The 15,693-nt window shown below is 48.2% G+C and overlaps 1 protein-coding gene across 1 annotated transcript; it reads left to right on the forward strand.

Annotated features, from left to right (window-relative positions):
* Positions 1-1,109: 1,109 nt before the first annotated feature.
* WEE2 (WEE1 homolog 2 (S. pombe)) lies at positions 1,110-14,763 on the forward strand. Its single transcript, XM_010156759.1, has 11 exons — positions 1,110-1,445; positions 5,333-5,532; positions 6,366-6,414; positions 8,906-9,078; positions 9,687-9,808; positions 11,057-11,203; positions 11,992-12,093; positions 12,426-12,511; positions 13,352-13,522; positions 13,607-13,749; positions 14,607-14,763. The coding sequence occupies exons 1-11, from the start codon at positions 1,110-1,112 to the stop codon at positions 14,761-14,763; spliced, it is 1,686 nt and encodes a 561-aa protein (XP_010155061.1).
* The last annotated feature ends 930 nt before the right edge of the window (positions 14,764-15,693 follow it).

Below are 15,693 nucleotides of genomic sequence, written 5' to 3' on the forward strand. Positions count from 1 at the left end.
TTTTCGTACCAAAAAGCAGCCAGCACCAGCACTCCCAGCTCTTGGACCTTGCTCAAGGTGTAACCGAACTCGTGTGGGGAACAGGAGTTGTTAGTCACAGTCTTAACAGGCAACCTCAGAGACCCATATGGCCATGCTTCTCATGCAAAGACCAGGTTAGGAGGGCTGAGCGACCTCAGATTGCCACGTCCCTTTATTTTCTGGTGGTAATTCCCCTTGACTTGTGCATGGTTCTGATAAACCCCCCTCTCCCCTGGGGTTTCTGCATGTCTCTGATGAGGTTAACATGGGGCAGTATGGCTGTCAGCAAACATCCCCTCCCTGTGGGTCCAGGGATGCCAGAGGAGGGAAGAGCATGCAGAAGCAAGGGAATGAGTCAGAGGGATCCCTGGCTCCCTGCAGAGCTGGTTGCAGGCACAGCAAATCCACATCCACAGCAAAATCCCATCAGCCGCCAGCTTTCCTAGGCACAGGCAACCGTGCCCAAGTGCTGCCGAGCTCCAGATGTTTCCCATTTGCTGTGGCCCAGGTGGGGGGTATAAATGTGCCAGGGCAGGAGGAGGATGGTCTGTGGGCTCTCTGGTAACTGCTTGTGCTACTCTCTGCTTTTACAGCTGTATGTAGCCTGGGTTCTTTTTCGCTGGTTGAGAAATTTAAGGTGGAAGAGGATAAGGGGAGGGCAGGCATGTGGCATTTTTAGGATTTGGTGGCTATGTTTCTGTGTGGTGAGTAGAGGATGAAGTATTGGTGGGTGAAGTTGCCTTGGAGGCTTAGTAAGAAAGGCAGTGATTTTGGAGTTGTATCTAACTTGCACCAACAAGGTGAAAAGCAGAAGCTGTTGTTGTTACATGCAGAGTAACTGGACTTGTATTTTCTAGTTCTGGGGTACTATTCCTTAACCAGTGCTGTCAAATGAAGTCTATGAGGGACTGAGGCTTATGTGTAGGTGGGGGTGTGCATTCAGTGAGTACAACTGATGCCTGTGATAAGGCAAGGAAGATGGTGTTAATCTGCTGGTGTAAATAACTCTACCTTCCTCTCCCTCTGCCCTTTTCCCTCTCACAAAGCAGGCCAGTACCAGCTATAGCTGTTCTGTTTCATGTGGTGCAATGAGTGACTGGGACAACAGCGATGAATTCATTCAGCGACTGGATTTTTCCAGTTGTGGTGAAGAGAGTGAAGACAGGAGCATACAGGAGGAAGATGATGCCCTGAGCTCGAGCCCTGCCAGGAGCTATAACTTCCAGAAGTGTCAGGGGAGCAGTCCTCTGCCAGCAACCCCTCAGAGAAAGCTGAGTGAGATTTTCCTGAGCAGGACGAAGCCCTGGGTGAGTCCCACCCTGAAGTCTTCCCCGGCCCTGAGTAGGAGCCGGGGCAATGCTGAGACCCCCCTGCACATCACTTGGAACAAGCTGCAGCTATGTGACAGCCCGTACACTCCCAAGGTAACGGCATGTACCACTCGGCCTGAGCAGGGCCTGGGGCGTCGCTGTGTGGGTGGCGAGGCAGTCTGTTGTTCCCTCTGTGGAAAGCATTTTTTTAATGTTACTGTTGTTAGTCTCTACCCTTCCCCTATAAACCTGCACCATGAGCTCCTTAGCTATGGAAGGGTTATTCAGTGAGCGTGAGCAGAAACCTGTGTGTGGGAGCAAGTGTCTTGACACTTTTCAAGTTGTTACAACCCATTAGTTGGTGTTGGGCCAGCCTGACTTAAACCCCAAGCAACCATGTGCCTTGGCTGCCCATGTGCCCCTGACGTTGTGCGTGGGGCAGTGGACGTGTGTAGCATCTCTGTGGGAAGTGTGCATTTTGCTCCCTGAGGGATAAATGCATCTCTCCAAGGAGCACGTTGTTCCAGGGGAGCTTGGAGAGAGACAGCTGCCCTGACTGTTCTGTTCAGCACACTTTTGGATACAAGTGGATTTTCTCTTGAGAGGGAGTTGGAAATGACGTTGTGGCTGGGGCATGCTTTGTCTGGCAAGTCTGGATCACCTCCAACTAGTTGTTGTCCAGTAATGCTGATTCTTTTTGTGTGAAACTGAGATGATTGAGTTTGGGGAAAGCGGGGACCTGGATGTTCTCTGGGTAGCAAATCAATGTGTCCTTATGGAGGGAGGTTAGCCTGTCTTCCTCTATGACACTGTCCTAAAATGTAACTTATCTACTGAGCTAGCTGCTTGGGAGAATGGTCCCAGCCCCTTTTTTCTGTGAAACTACTTGTATAGAACATGATACAACCGCGTTTTGTCTTGTGTAAGCACAAGTGGAGACTTGGTGCCAGCTTCTCTGCTCCTAGGTAACTTCTGTTGTGTGCACTGGCTCCTGGCATTCAGGATCTGCCACGTGGTGTAGCTAGGTCAGCCCTCTCCATGTTCCTGCTCTACTGATAGTTTGGTTGCTCCTTTGCTGAAGTGTTACACAGAAGATTAGCTGTACCTTTTAGTACAGGGAACTAAGGAACTAGGATTTTACTTCTGTCCCCCTCCAGAAACTTGATTATGTGGAGAGAAGGATGATCCTCTGGCCACTTACAGAATCATAGAATGGTTTAGGTTGGAAGGAACCTTAACCAACTGTGTGGCTATACCTACTGAGGAATTGCCTGCTGCTTTCTAAGGGAAAGCAGCTCTAAATGGCATCACTCCCAAGAATTTACTGCAATTACCCTTTATAAGAAATTCTCTTGAGCCTCCTCTGAAAGTAGGTGAGAGGTCTAGAATCTATTCCAAACTAGGTGGTTTACTGGTAGTTCAGGGTGCTTTCAGTGTGTGCTCTGGCATAGACAGTATGTTGGCTGAATGCTTCCAGACATGCTGCCTGTGGTTTTTAACCTTGTAGCCCATGAGCAGCAATTACACTGACTCCACAATTTCTTTCCCTTTGTCTTCTGGGAGAAAGGTCTTGGTTTCTAAGCATGCTGTAAAAGGTGGGCTCTAAAGGGCCTAAATGTGAGGCTGGGAGCATTGATCTTGGAATCACAGAATGGTTTGGGCTGGAAGGGACCTTAGAGACCAACCAGTTCCAACCCCCCTGCCATGGGCAGGGACACCTTCCACTAGCCCAGGTTGCTCAAAGCCTCATCCAGCCTGGCCTTGAACACTTCCAGGGATGGGGCATCCACAGCTGCTCTGGGCAACCTGTCCCAGTGCTTCACCACCCTCTCCGGGAAGAACTTCTTCCTGATATCCAATCTAAACCGCCCCACTTTCAATTTAAACCTGTTACCCCTTGTAAGAAGTCCCCCCCAGCTTCCTTGTAGCCCCTTCAGGCACTGGAAGGCTGCTATAAGGTCTCCTCAGAGCCTTCTCTTCTCCAGGCGGAACAAGCCCAACTCTCTCAGCCTGTCCCCATAGCAGAGGTGCTCCAGCCCTCGGAGCATCTCTGTGGCCTCCTCTGGACTCAGTCCAACTGGTCTATATCCTTCGGATGTTGAAGGCTCCACTGGACTCAGTACTCCAGGTGGGGTCTCACAAGAGCAGAGCAGAGGGGGAGAATCCCCTCCCTCGACCTGCTGGCCACACTTGTCCTGATGCAGCCCAGGATACGGTTGGCTTTCTGGGCTGCCAGTGCACACTGCCGGCTCATGTCCAGCTTTTCATCCATCAATGTGGATAAATTCAACAACAGTGGAATGCTTGAAGGTGAGAGACAGGGTAAGAACAGAGCCACCTCTAGCTGCAGACAGGTGAGCACTGGATCCCCAGACTGTCTGTGGACTTACCCAATCCTGGAGCAGACTGCTAGAGCCAGTTACAGTAGGTGCCTTACACTGAATGGCAGCAGCTACTATCAGATGATAGTATGGGAGACACATGCCCTTGATTATGAAATAGAGCCCTAGTAGAGCAGATGGGGGCTGTATGCATACAACAGCAGGCTGCAGTGGTATTTTAGATCCTTTCTTGTGGCTAGACTAGACCATATCCACAACTCCGCAGTGATTCTAGGCTGCTGGGTAAATTGGGTTTGGGCACATACTGCTTTGAATACATCTATATGCAGAATTACATCCAAGAGCAAGGAGATGCTGAACTTGAGGAATTGACTCCAAAAGTACTTCTGGATCATAGTAAACCAGTAGCTGAACTACCAAGCATGGCATAGAAATAGAGAGGTGTCCCAGAAGTAGCTATATCCGTAAGTGCAGCATCAATTAGGATGCAGGATACTGCATGCAGCTCTATGCTTTTTGTCCTCAAAAACTTCCAGTGGGAGAAGGGAGGAACTCTAGATGGAAATTCTAGTGGAAGATGTCCCTGCCCATGGCAGGGGGGTTGGAACTAGATGGTCTTTAAGGTCCCTTCCAACCCAAACCATTCTGTGATTCTAGATATGATCCTGGAGCCACATGTCCACTCACAAGAGTGAGATCATCAGAAAGATACTTCTATATCTTGATCTTTGATGGGTAAAGTTCTGGGTTCCTGAAGGAAATGAGATAAGTTAAGGGCTTTTAACTAGAGGAGATGTTTAAAACCCCTTTAGACGTTACAGTACTCTCCTGAAGCTGAAACAAGTTAAAAACTTGTATTCCAAAAAGCTGATGGTTACTGAAGGGATCGAATCACCAAGTAGATTGTGTTTTGGTTTTGTGTGGTTTGTGTGGGTTGTTTTGGTTTTGGTTTTTTTTTTTTTTCCCCCCTGCCTTCAAATCAAGACTGGGTTCATCTCTGAAATTATGCTTTACTCAGCCCAAGGTTTTGGACTAGTAGGTGAAACCCAATGGCCCATATTCTATGGGAAGCTGAACTACAGAAGATCCAGAGGTCCCTTCTGAACTTAAATTCCTGAAACTCCTGTTTGTTGTTTCCAAGGAGAACTTTTTTCTGGTCACTTTGACAGCAGCCACGTAAAAAATATTTCTACCAACTTGCCCTGTATATTAATGCTGCTTGCTGCCGAGGAACTGAAAGGCAACTTGGGTGATGTTCTACATCCTCTCCTGACAAACCTGTCCTGACCAAGCTGATGCAACAGTCTCTGCTTGATAGAACTGGGTGTTCCATGTTAATGCAACATATGACACAACTTCTGTGCCTCTGTAAGTGGGAAAGATGAGCAGCTGGTTCTTCCTGAGGACTGATCTTGCCAAAATGGTTCTGCAAGCCTCACCTAAGTGAACAGGGAAATGAGTCTGAAGGGCTTCCTCTGTGGAAGGAGAATAAAACTGTCAGGACTAAATTAGGGGTGGAGGGTTTTAATGATTCAGCTATCCTGAGGAGGGGAGCTGAGCTCTCAACTTGCAAGAGAGCAGAGATTTTATTCTGACATAGCAGCAACAAAAATATTGTGCTGGTGTATCTGCTTCTTTATTTTTTTTTTCTCAATACAGAGCCTGTTATCAAAGACAGCTTTTCCTTCATCTGTGACAAAAGTCCCACCCAAAGGCTTCCGACATCTGACACTTCCTCCTGGTGCTGACTTGGATGACTCCACCCAAGCTCCTCTTGTCAACATCAATCCCTTTACACCAGAGTCCTATCGACAAACGCTCTTTCTTCCTAATGGCAAGCAGAAGTCCCGAGGAGAGGTGTAAGTGAATGACTCTTAAATGACAGGCTGAAAGGAGACAAATAATGACGGGGAAGTTTAGCACCTGACTTATTTGCTAACAAGGAATCATTTGCTGCTGTAGTTTTCACTGGTGTAGAACAAACATTAGTAGACATATGAAGGGAATAAAAGCACAAAATCAAGTATTCCTTTGTTCAGAAGTGTAATCTGGGGATCAACAGCTAAGAACCATGCTCTGGCTGTAGGAGAAAATCGTAACTCTTTCTTGCTCAACCATGGGTAGCGTGGGGCTTGATTGTTATGCACATACCCACAGCTCTGAAGGAATGACATGCATGTAATACAGCTTTTAAGATGGGCACAGGCTACTGCTGGCATGCAGAAGTTCTAGACCTGATCTGGGTTAACCAAGACACAAACCTGGTCAAATATCTGTGCAATACAATGATGTTCAGCTGCTTTTGTAGCCCTAGCTGTAACATGCTCAGCTGGGTACCCTCCTGAGCACAGTGGGGCAGTTCTCTCCTTCACTAGGAGCCTGTGCAAGGCCATCTCCCGTGTAGCTTCACCAGGAAGAAGGTGGCCAGGGGAATGATGCCCCCGAATGACCCTACTGTCCTGCGGGCAGTACTGAAGTTGGTATGTGGGAACTTTCTAAGTAGAAACAAAGGCTTCTTAGCCTGGGACTGCAGTCCAAGGCATCGGCTAGAAACTCATTGTGTATTAACACTCCACAATGTATGTCTTTAAACTGTGAAGTCAAGTTTGGAGATTGTTTTGAAAAATGTTTCCATTTCTAATCTCTGGACTGCTGCACTAAGCATCCAGACTTTTCTAAACTCCTCTTTTAGGAGGGATCCTGATCCAAGAAGCCAGATTAACCATGAGCTATCTACAAAGGTGAGTGTCTATGTATTTCCCTCCCAGAGATAAGATGCTTGTAAAGATGATTGCTTGATTAAATTTATTCTGCTATTGGAGTATAAGTATTCATCATGACAGAAGATGAATACCAATGACAGAATAATTCCAAGCTGAATGTTTGATGTTAACATTTGCTTGAGACAACAAACTTATAAATGATTCCTGTTTCTAAAGGAAACTTGTAAAAGTTTCATATCTGCTTTAGTACAAGTAATTCTAAAACTCATTGATTTTGGTCATAAGGTCTTTGTAGGAAATAGAATGTGATTTGGGTTCCTCAGGAGGAACTGTGTTACTACGTTACTGAGTTAGCATAGTGTCTGTACCTTTTGGGGTTTGAAAAAGCAGGTGTGTCGCTGTTCCTGTGAATCTGTGTGCTGAGCATCTTTGGATGCGAATAGAACTCGGCTTGTGTATTACAAACAATATATGGACCTGCCCTGTGAAAAGACAATGTCTGGAGCTGAGCAGCTCTCATGGAGAAATACTGCGGGCAGTGTTCAGGTTGCAGTAGTCACAGTGAGAAGCTTCTGAAGCAAGGCAGCAAACGTATTCTCCTACAGTAGGAAAGCATCCAGCTGGAGGTGTCTGTGCCTTGGGGTCCAAGGGAAGGCCCCACCACAGCTTATATAGCTACAGGACAGCAAACGCTGTCTGACAACTCACCACCAAGTTCTCTTGCTGTTGCAGATGTCCGTGACTTGCTGGCACACCTCAGTGACAGGGTGTGTTGGCCTGGCTGTGTGGGACGGGGTGTAAGGTCTCACGTACCCACAGCTGTGCTGGCAGAACTGGGCAGCTGGTGCAGGAACCCGTGTCCTGCAGGCCTCTTCCTCCTTCCCAGTTTTATCTCCAGGGAAGGTACTCATCCAGCTGGCTTCTGCACAGCAAGCCAGGCCTGGGCTCAATGTCTGTGTTCAGATGAGATAAACCATCACCTCAGTTTCCCTGAGCAGCCCCTTGAAGGAAGCAACGTGTCTCGTGCGAGCAGGCAGACTTGTTCGTGGCAGTTGTGAAGTAACTGGGGTTACCGAAGAGTCATGGTACCCTCTAGCCGAGGAGACCGGTATTGCAGGAAAACCGGGCTGCATGGGAGAATGACAGCTGCAGAGTAAATCTGCTACCAGGTAACATCCGGGTTACCGCAGTAATTCTTTATCTTAAAAGAAAATCTCAAGTGACTTACTAAAATATTCTTTTTCCTGGAGTACTGATTACTTTTATAACAAATAAGAGGTATCTTTATTCCCTGAGCTCTTTAAGATACTGTAAAATACAGCTGCCCTATGACATAGAACCTGTTGTGAAGGGCTGCTGTTTCATATGGGCCACAGCGTAGTGGATGACAGGACAAACTCTTTATCCCACCCTTTAAGGTCACATACCATAACCTACAGCAGTGGCTTCTGTGCTCACCACCATGTGCAGCATGAACCGCTGTCCCTGTATGGTCTGCGGGAGGATGAAGAAAAATCAGTCCGCTCTCTTGTTCACTTCATGCTCCACTGCTTAGCTCTTGTTCACTTACCTCCCCTGCCAGCAGACATCCCTCTACAAGCTGTACCAGCAGTTCCTATTTCCCCAGCAACTGTTGCTGTAGCAATAACGATGTTCCAGCTGTTCTGCAGGCTTTTAGCCCTTGGTGGAAAAGTGGTTCCCAGTGAGAAATCACTGGGAATACAAACAGATATGCTGAGACCTGCTAATCTGCCTTTAGTCAACAGCTGGTGCCTCAAAGCTGATGAGAGCCCGAACTGATGCAGAAAGTCCTTGCTGCAGCCAGAATAAAGCAGCTCTGGCATGGCTGTAGCCACACTAAGCCAGTGCAGCAACCTTCTCTCCTGGACCCAAAATAAGCAATAGCTCTTATTTAAACACAAGTTCAGTATGTAAGTCTGGTTAATTCAGAGGTATTGGACTTCCACCCACCAAGGCTGGTAACATGTGCTCTTGAATCTGCAGTACGTGGGTGAAAGACTCAAGTATTTTGTTGTTGCCTGCTGTCCATCACTGACTCTGTCAGCCACAGGCCTAGGAATCAGGCAGGGCTGCCAGGAGAAGGAGATGCAATGGTAGCAGCCCAAGGAGGCTCAGGCAGATGTTGCTGGCTTGACTATGATTCTCCTTAGTTGCAATTTCTACCTCTAGGGCTAGCAAGTAATGATTTAAAAAAAAAAAACACACACACAAAATAATGATTTAAAAAAAAAACACACACAAAAACCACTTGATCATACCAGGGTAAGATGGCCTTTGTTGGGTGGTCAGAAAAACACAGTGTGCCAAAGTGGAAAGGTAAGGTCAAGAAGACCTGGCAGTGTACTGTCATGCCTGGATGAACATTAAAAATGGGAGAGGGAGCAACACAGGTGCTCTGAGAGTGCTATACACCCTTAAAAACATGACAGATGATGTTGTTTAAGTTTTTTGACTCATACTTGTCTTTGCTGTTTTTGTGACCTTCTAGAGATATCCTCTGAAAGAGAGCAATATGGTTTCCCGCTACAAAAAGGAGTTCCTGGAGCTAGAAAAAATTGGTGTGGGGGAATTTGGCTCTGTCTACAAGTGCATCAAACGCCTTGATGGATGCGTTTATGCCATCAAGCGCTCCAAAAGGCCTCTGGCAGGATCCTCGGATGAGTGAGTGTGCTAGCTAGAAACTGCCAGTTGAAGTGATGGGCATGTTCTTGGGAGGTGTGATGGGGAAGGAGGGAGTGTGGATCTAAAGGTATCTGAGGGGTGGCATGAGCAAACACTGGCTGCTGTTGCACTCCTAAGTAACAGTTGGGAGAGTGGGGGAAGTTACTGCTTAAGGACTATTGGATAAAAATGCCTGAGAAAGGGAAGATGCCAGATGCATTGCAGGAGGAGATGACAGCTACCTGAGCTCCTCGTGTCCATGCAGCCAGTCTCTTTAAAATAACTGTCAAATATTTCACTGTGGTATGTCACTGCCCTGTAGAGCTGGCACTGCTCACATCTGTATTGACCAGCTGGAGTTGTCCTGTGCCTATTAAAAAGGCAATGGCAGCTTCAAAGGACTTGCTCAGTGATATTTTCTTGGACAGCTGCTCAGCACATCTGAGCAGGGACAGGTTTTGCATCAGCAGCTGTGAGAGCCAGTCTGTCTGCCAAAACCCAAGAGAAAATCCTAAGCACCTCTGCTTTCCCTTTCCCAAGGCAGGCTGCAAACCCAGCAGCACCTCAGCACCCTGTCACCCCCGTTTTTTCTGTGTGCGCTTCTCTAGGCAGCTGGCACTGCGTGAAGTTTATGCTCACGCTGTCCTGGGACACCACCCCCATGTTGTGCGCTACTACTCGGCGTGGGCAGAGGACGATCACATGATTATCCAAAACGAACACTGCAATGGTGAGAGCTGTGACACTGTTAAAGGCTGAGGTCTTGGGATGGGTGTAGTTACCTTCTTTTGTAAACCAAAACGTCAAATATTAAAGTACATCAGGCAAACTGCACTGGGGCTACAGTTCCATGGAGAATCCAGTAAGGGCTCATAATATTTAGACAAAGCTCCGAATGGTTCAATGTCTTACAAGTAGTGAATACCCTCTGACTTGTGGGATTTTAAAACTGTTCCTCTGTGTTGGCTGGCCTGGAAAAATATTCCCCTTGCTGATGCTTAGACCTGTGTCTGGGACTGCTCAGGTAAAATCTGAGTGACTCAAGTGCCATGTATCCTGAAAACAAACCCTTCTTAATGAAGGGGAGTAATGATTCGAAGAGTGGCTACCTGGTTGAGATGAAGGCACGTTGCACCTTGGCTAGAAGAAAGGGCTCAGTAGCTGCAGAGGAATGGAGCTAAATAATGAAGTCAACTGTAAATGGGGTGCTGCAGGCAGAGCGGTGCACTCATAGCTGGGTTTGCCTTTGGCCATACCACTGTTTGGGAGACAATGGAAAAGACCCCTATTGCTACCAGAGGAGCTGAATGCAAACATGTACCTCTTGTCTTTCAACTGCTTCTACAGTCTTGGGGCTCAACTGGGGATAGGTGTTTTGAGTGATAACTCAAATCTAGTGGAGGTAACCATGACACATGGTGATCGTTGCTGCAGCACTGATGCATTTATTGTGTTCTAATGGATGAACATCTGACACTAGAGGACAAGTGGTGGAAAGCAGGCTGATGAGGAGGGAGGCCATGGTATTTGCTCGTCCTGAAATAACCACAGTGCCTTAGTGGAGACCCACAAAACTCTTCGTGTCACATATTATGTTCTTCAAGCAAAAAACCTGCTAGTGGGAGTTAAGTTTCCTTCATATACCTGCTTTCTGCCTGCAAGTATGGCAAAAGTAATTAACTCTTCCATTGTTTGCTTGCATCAGCATCACTCCCAGGTCAGCCCTTTTGGTGCTGTAGGTAGAACTGCAGTCACTCAGTCCTTGGCAAGCAGGAGGCAGGGTGCTCCAAGGCAGTGGAAATGCTGAAGCCAAATGGTAATGTCCAGGATGGATCATTAGAGCATATACAGCTGGTCTAGTTGGGGTTTGTCACTATCAAGCCTGCAAGTACCCAGGAAAACAGTTTCTACTAAGCTGTTTCAAACCTGCTGCTCCATAAAGCCTTTATCAGGTCTCAGGCTGACTGTTTTCACCTAGGTGGGAGTCTCCAAGATGCACTGCAGGAAAACGCCAAGCTTGGCCAGTATTTCTCAGAAACAGAGCTGAAAGAAATATTGTTACAAGTCTCCACGGGGCTAAAATACATCCACAACTCTGGCCTTGTGCATCTGGATATCAAGCCCAGTAAGTACAGTGCCATCCTTTGTGGAGGGTCCTCCAAGTGAACCTCTGGGGTGGGTCCTTCTGACTGGACCTATTACAGTGCTTCAAAGGGAAGGATCTTGCCCTAGAAGGTGAATGTCTTCTGTGTTTGGGTGGGTGTGGGGGTTTTTCTTTTTTTTTTAAAATCTTGCCCCTACTGCTGCTCCAAAACTGAGCCTTCTCTCACAGTTGGAAGCATTTTACTTCTGCCTCCATGATCCTCATAATCCTGGCTCATGGGAATCACTTTCCTACTGGTGGAGCAAGTAGGGCTGCTAACGAAAACAGGCACTTCCTTATGTGCTGCTGTCTTGTTGCATGACACTTGACCTTTTCATGTGAGACCTGGAGTGAGAAGGGACTATTGATTGCACCTACCCTGAGGGATTAAGTTCCTGCAAGAAATAGTAACCAGCTTTGCTCTCTGCGGCTGAGGGTGGGTGCCTCTGGGGCAGTGCTCCCCCCACAGGCACAGTTTCATCCCTACGGCTGAGCTCCTTCTCCCCTGGTGAAATCATGCTTCTAGCCTGGGGGGCAGAGGGAGGGGCAGGAGAACAGATTACTCTAGGGTATTTAGTGCACAAGTTACTCAGCAATACAGCTGTCAGAAGGCAGTTGTAGGTGAGCTGGGCAGAAACCAGACCAACAGGTGGGAAGCATGTGCATGGTTTCTCTGGCTGTGAAGCTTGACAGGTGGGATTTTTCCAAGTTGTCAGGCTGCTGCAGCCTGTCTCCTGGTAACACTATTGCTGAACTTTGCTGTCTTTCAGGTAACGTCTTCATCTGTCACAAGCTGGCAGTTGCAGGCCCTGCTGGGCAGGATGAGAGTGACAGTGAAGATGAATTCTCTTCTGGTGTGGTGTATAAGATTGGTAGGTTTTGGCTCACTTTACAACTGGCTTAATATTAGGGCTGCTCATTACTGCTTGATTTTGCTGTGTCCTGCTGGTGGATGGGACTTGCATACAAAGCTGATAGCATAGTCCTGAATGCCTCTGCTTCTTACCAGATCTAATTCTTCTAAGGAGATGAGTCCTAGAAAGCTCGTGTGTGTTTCCAAGCCCAGATTCCTGAGTTAGGAGCAGGCTTGCTCTCTTACTCAGTGTTTCCTGATTGCTCTGTTGGTGCCTGTAAAAGGCAGGCTTTTATTGCCAGAGGAGATATACATCAGTTTGCTCCACTAGTTGCTTGTTCTTTGTCTCAGGTGACCTTGGCCATGTGACATCGATAACCAACCCCCAGGTGGAGGAAGGAGACAGACGTTTTTTGGCCAATGAGATCTTGCAAGAGGTACAGCTGTTTGTGGGGTGGTGGGGAGAACAGCAAATGGGGAGAGTTCCACTCAAGTGAAATCATTAGTCTGGCATGTTCCTTGCCTTTATCTCCTTTCTTGTGTCTGGTCTGGCTATGAAGTCAGCAAAATTAACCCTTCATTCTTGTCATGTAAATATTTAATATGCTTCATAAGTAACTTTATCGTTGGATTATTGCAACTAGTCTACCTGGGAGAGATGCATGGGGACAAATCCTTTATCAGCTGGGAGTAAACTGCTGGATGTGACTGCTGAGGAATGTATGCATCCAGACTTGAAAAATAAGCACTAATTAGGTAGTGTGGAGAGGTGGCAGGCACGACACAACACACCTCTTTAATTGGCTGCAGTTTTACTGCTCTGGTCAGTGAACAAAAAGGGAATTGGTATGTAACAACCAGCTTGGATGTGTTCAACTCTGGTATTTAAGTGACAGTACCTTTGCTGCAAGTGGATTTAGGAGCTGGTAGGCCATTGTGCCCTGTGCAGGCTTTACCCAGAGTTGGGCACAGCTGGCTTATTGCTTTGTGGTGAAGGCAGCAGGCACACATTTAGGCTATCCTCTGGATTTGCCCTAGTGATCCTAATGTGGGCTGCAAGCCCCTCACGACTGGGTGAAAGCTAACGTGCTGTTAGTTACCAATACTACTTGCTGTCGATGTGTCTGTTCTAAAGAATAGAAAACAGCTGACTGGGCTGGTCAAGGCTGTGTTGTACAAACACTTGTTTGGTGGTTTCCTTATGAGCTGGTGTCCCAACCCACCTCTGAGTACAGCAAGACACTCCCTTTCTGTAACTGTTTATCCTCTCTCTGCAGCAATACTGCTATTTGCCGAAGGCAGACATCTTTGCCCTGGCGCTCACAGTAGCTCTAGCAGCCGGCACGGCACCCCTGCCTCACAACGGGGCCATGTGGCACCACATCCGCAGAGGCAATATCCCACCGATCCCCCAGCAGCTTTCTCAGAGCTTTCTTGAGCTCCTGGAGGTGAGGAAGGAGTCTCGATGGGATGGAGTTCTAGCTGGCATGTGTTGAGGTGAGTGTTAAGTGCTGAATGTCTTTGCCTTCTAGCTCATGATCCATCCTGACCCAGCAGAAAGACCTTCTGCCACAGCTCTTACTAAACATCCAGTTCTCTGTCCTTCACGTGGAAAAGCTGTGCAGCTCCAGAAGCAGCTAAATGTGGAAAAGTGCAAGACTGCCATGCTGGAAAGGTATGGCTGGCTTGGGCATGAAGGGGCAAAGATGCTGGCACAGCAAGTGACAGTCACTGGGCTTGACTGTAGGGTGACAGTGTTGGGAGACCGAATGTGCAGGAATACCCAGTCAGCTCCTGTGCCTGGATCCGGGAGTATGATGGGGCTGTGACTGGGGCTTGTAGCGCTCAAGTGGCTGTGGCTCACCTCAGGCTTTGAGGAGCTGGTTAAATTAGAGCAGTGAACTTGCACGCTTCCTGCAAGCACTGGCCATGGAAAATACTGGTACAATGTGCAGGCAGATAATACTGCACTGAGACCTTGCTCCCTCTCACTGCTGTTGGCAGTGATGTTCTGAGGTGCTGGGATCTGGGAACAGCCCCATCACCCCTTTTACTGCCCAGCCACCTATTGCACTAGGTTTTTTTCATGTAGCCAGGAGAGTATGTGCTCTGGGAGAGCAGCAAGCATCAGGGGGGAAAGGCAGTGGAGAAGAAGCATGTGCCTTTACTACGTATTTGTGTTGTCTGAGATGGCACTAAGTTCCCCCATCACAAATACCTAAAATTATGGGAGAAAAACTGAACTAGGGCCTCTTCCTACTGGTGCCAGCCTAGGGGTGTGTTGCTGACCTGATGCATAGTTTTCCTGTGCTAAACCTTCAAAGCTGATCTTTTCTGAAGTAGAAACTCTAGTGACACCTACAGTAGTCTTTGCCACACTTTGGGGTCCAAAGTTGCCACTCTCCAGCGATGCTGGAGTACTGCAGTAACCCTCCTGTGCAAGGTTGTTCATAGCTTGCTTCTGTAGCTGGTGGGGATTCACAGATGACATGGTTTTCTTCCTCTCCTCTTTCTTCCATTTCCCCCCTGCAGGGAACTTAAAGCAGCCCGCCTTGCCCAGACCCTCAGGAAGGACCAGCCCTTAGGAAGTGCCAAGTTGCAAGAGTCTGAAACCTCTTCTAAGCAGAAGAGCAACCGGCTGGTGGGAGGGAAGAGCTGTCGGTCATTTAGCTTTACTTTGGGTTACTGAATTTCTGTGCTGTCCAAAAAGCTCTGGCTGCTGAATGGCCCTGTGAAAGCAGAGGGTCTGCACAGACCAGTGCCCCATACTAGCTCTCCCTGTTGTGGTTTTTGGTTCCCTCTTTTTAGTTATGAGATGTTGGCTGAGGGAAGGGTGATAGGTTACGAGTGTCTGATGATGGGATTTGAGATTATTGTCCTCAGTCTCTCACCTGTTCAATTTCTTGTGTAACTGGTCTTGGTCTAGACTAAGAATAGCTTTGCCATACAAGGGAACGGATGGCATTTCCTCTACTCGCTTCCCTCTTGTTTGAGCCCTATTATTGATGAGTGTGGTCTTAATGTGCTGGGCAGCTGTGTATCTTTAGAGGGGAGGTAGTGGCTGTACATGGAGATGGCATCTGCAGCGGGGTCCTCCTAGAGATGCGGAGGTGGAGGCCCTGGTAGGCAGCTTTACCTGCAGGTCAGGGGACAGACTGGTTACACAGCGGTCCTGATGGACTTGGGATGCACGCTGGAGTGGTGTGAGGTGGACAGTGTTAGAGGACTCACTTTGAGTTGAGGGAGCCCAACTTGTGGAAGTTGTGCTTGCTGCTGAAAATCAGGGCAAGTTCTCCTTCAATGTCATGTCGCTGGCGGGGTTCAGCTTTTGCAGACCAGTCCCGGTTTCATGCCGACGGGTGAGGAGTCCTTGCTGAAAGTGGAGGAAACGGGTGAGCGGGAGGTGGGCCTGTGACCCTCCCGGCAGCTTAGGTGTGGTGCAGCGGCCTGCGAACGGCAGCCCCGGGCACGGGACCTCCGGAAGGGCTTTTCGGGCCTTGCGGGTTTGGGTTGTCCCCCCGCGGTCTGTAAGCTCCCGGCCCGCGTGGGCTGCGGCCGCTGTCACAGGGGAGAGCGTGAAGGTGGCAGCTTGGCCGTTTCAGGATTTGCCGGAGTTTAG

The sequence above is a fragment of the Eurypyga helias genome, unplaced genomic scaffold (genome assembly GCF_000690775.1).
Source record: "Eurypyga helias isolate BGI_N326 unplaced genomic scaffold, ASM69077v1 scaffold29318, whole genome shotgun sequence".
Classification (NCBI taxonomy): domain Eukaryota; kingdom Metazoa; phylum Chordata; class Aves; order Eurypygiformes; family Eurypygidae; genus Eurypyga; species Eurypyga helias.

What these genes read in the sequence shown, in the direction of transcription:
- WEE2 (XM_010156759.1), top strand. Translation starts at nt 1,110, where the DNA reads ATGAGTGACTGGGACAACAGCGATGAATTCATTCAGCGACTGGATTTT. An exon ending in ACAGCCCGTACACTCCCAAG is followed by an intron (nt 1,446 to 5,332) that starts GTAACGGCATGT and finishes TTCTCAATACAG; the next exon opens with AGCCTGTTATCAAAGACAGC. An exon ending in GCTTTCTTGAGCTCCTGGAG is followed by an intron (nt 13,523 to 13,606) that starts GTGAGGAAGGAG and finishes TTTGCCTTCTAG; the next exon opens with CTCATGATCCATCCTGACCC.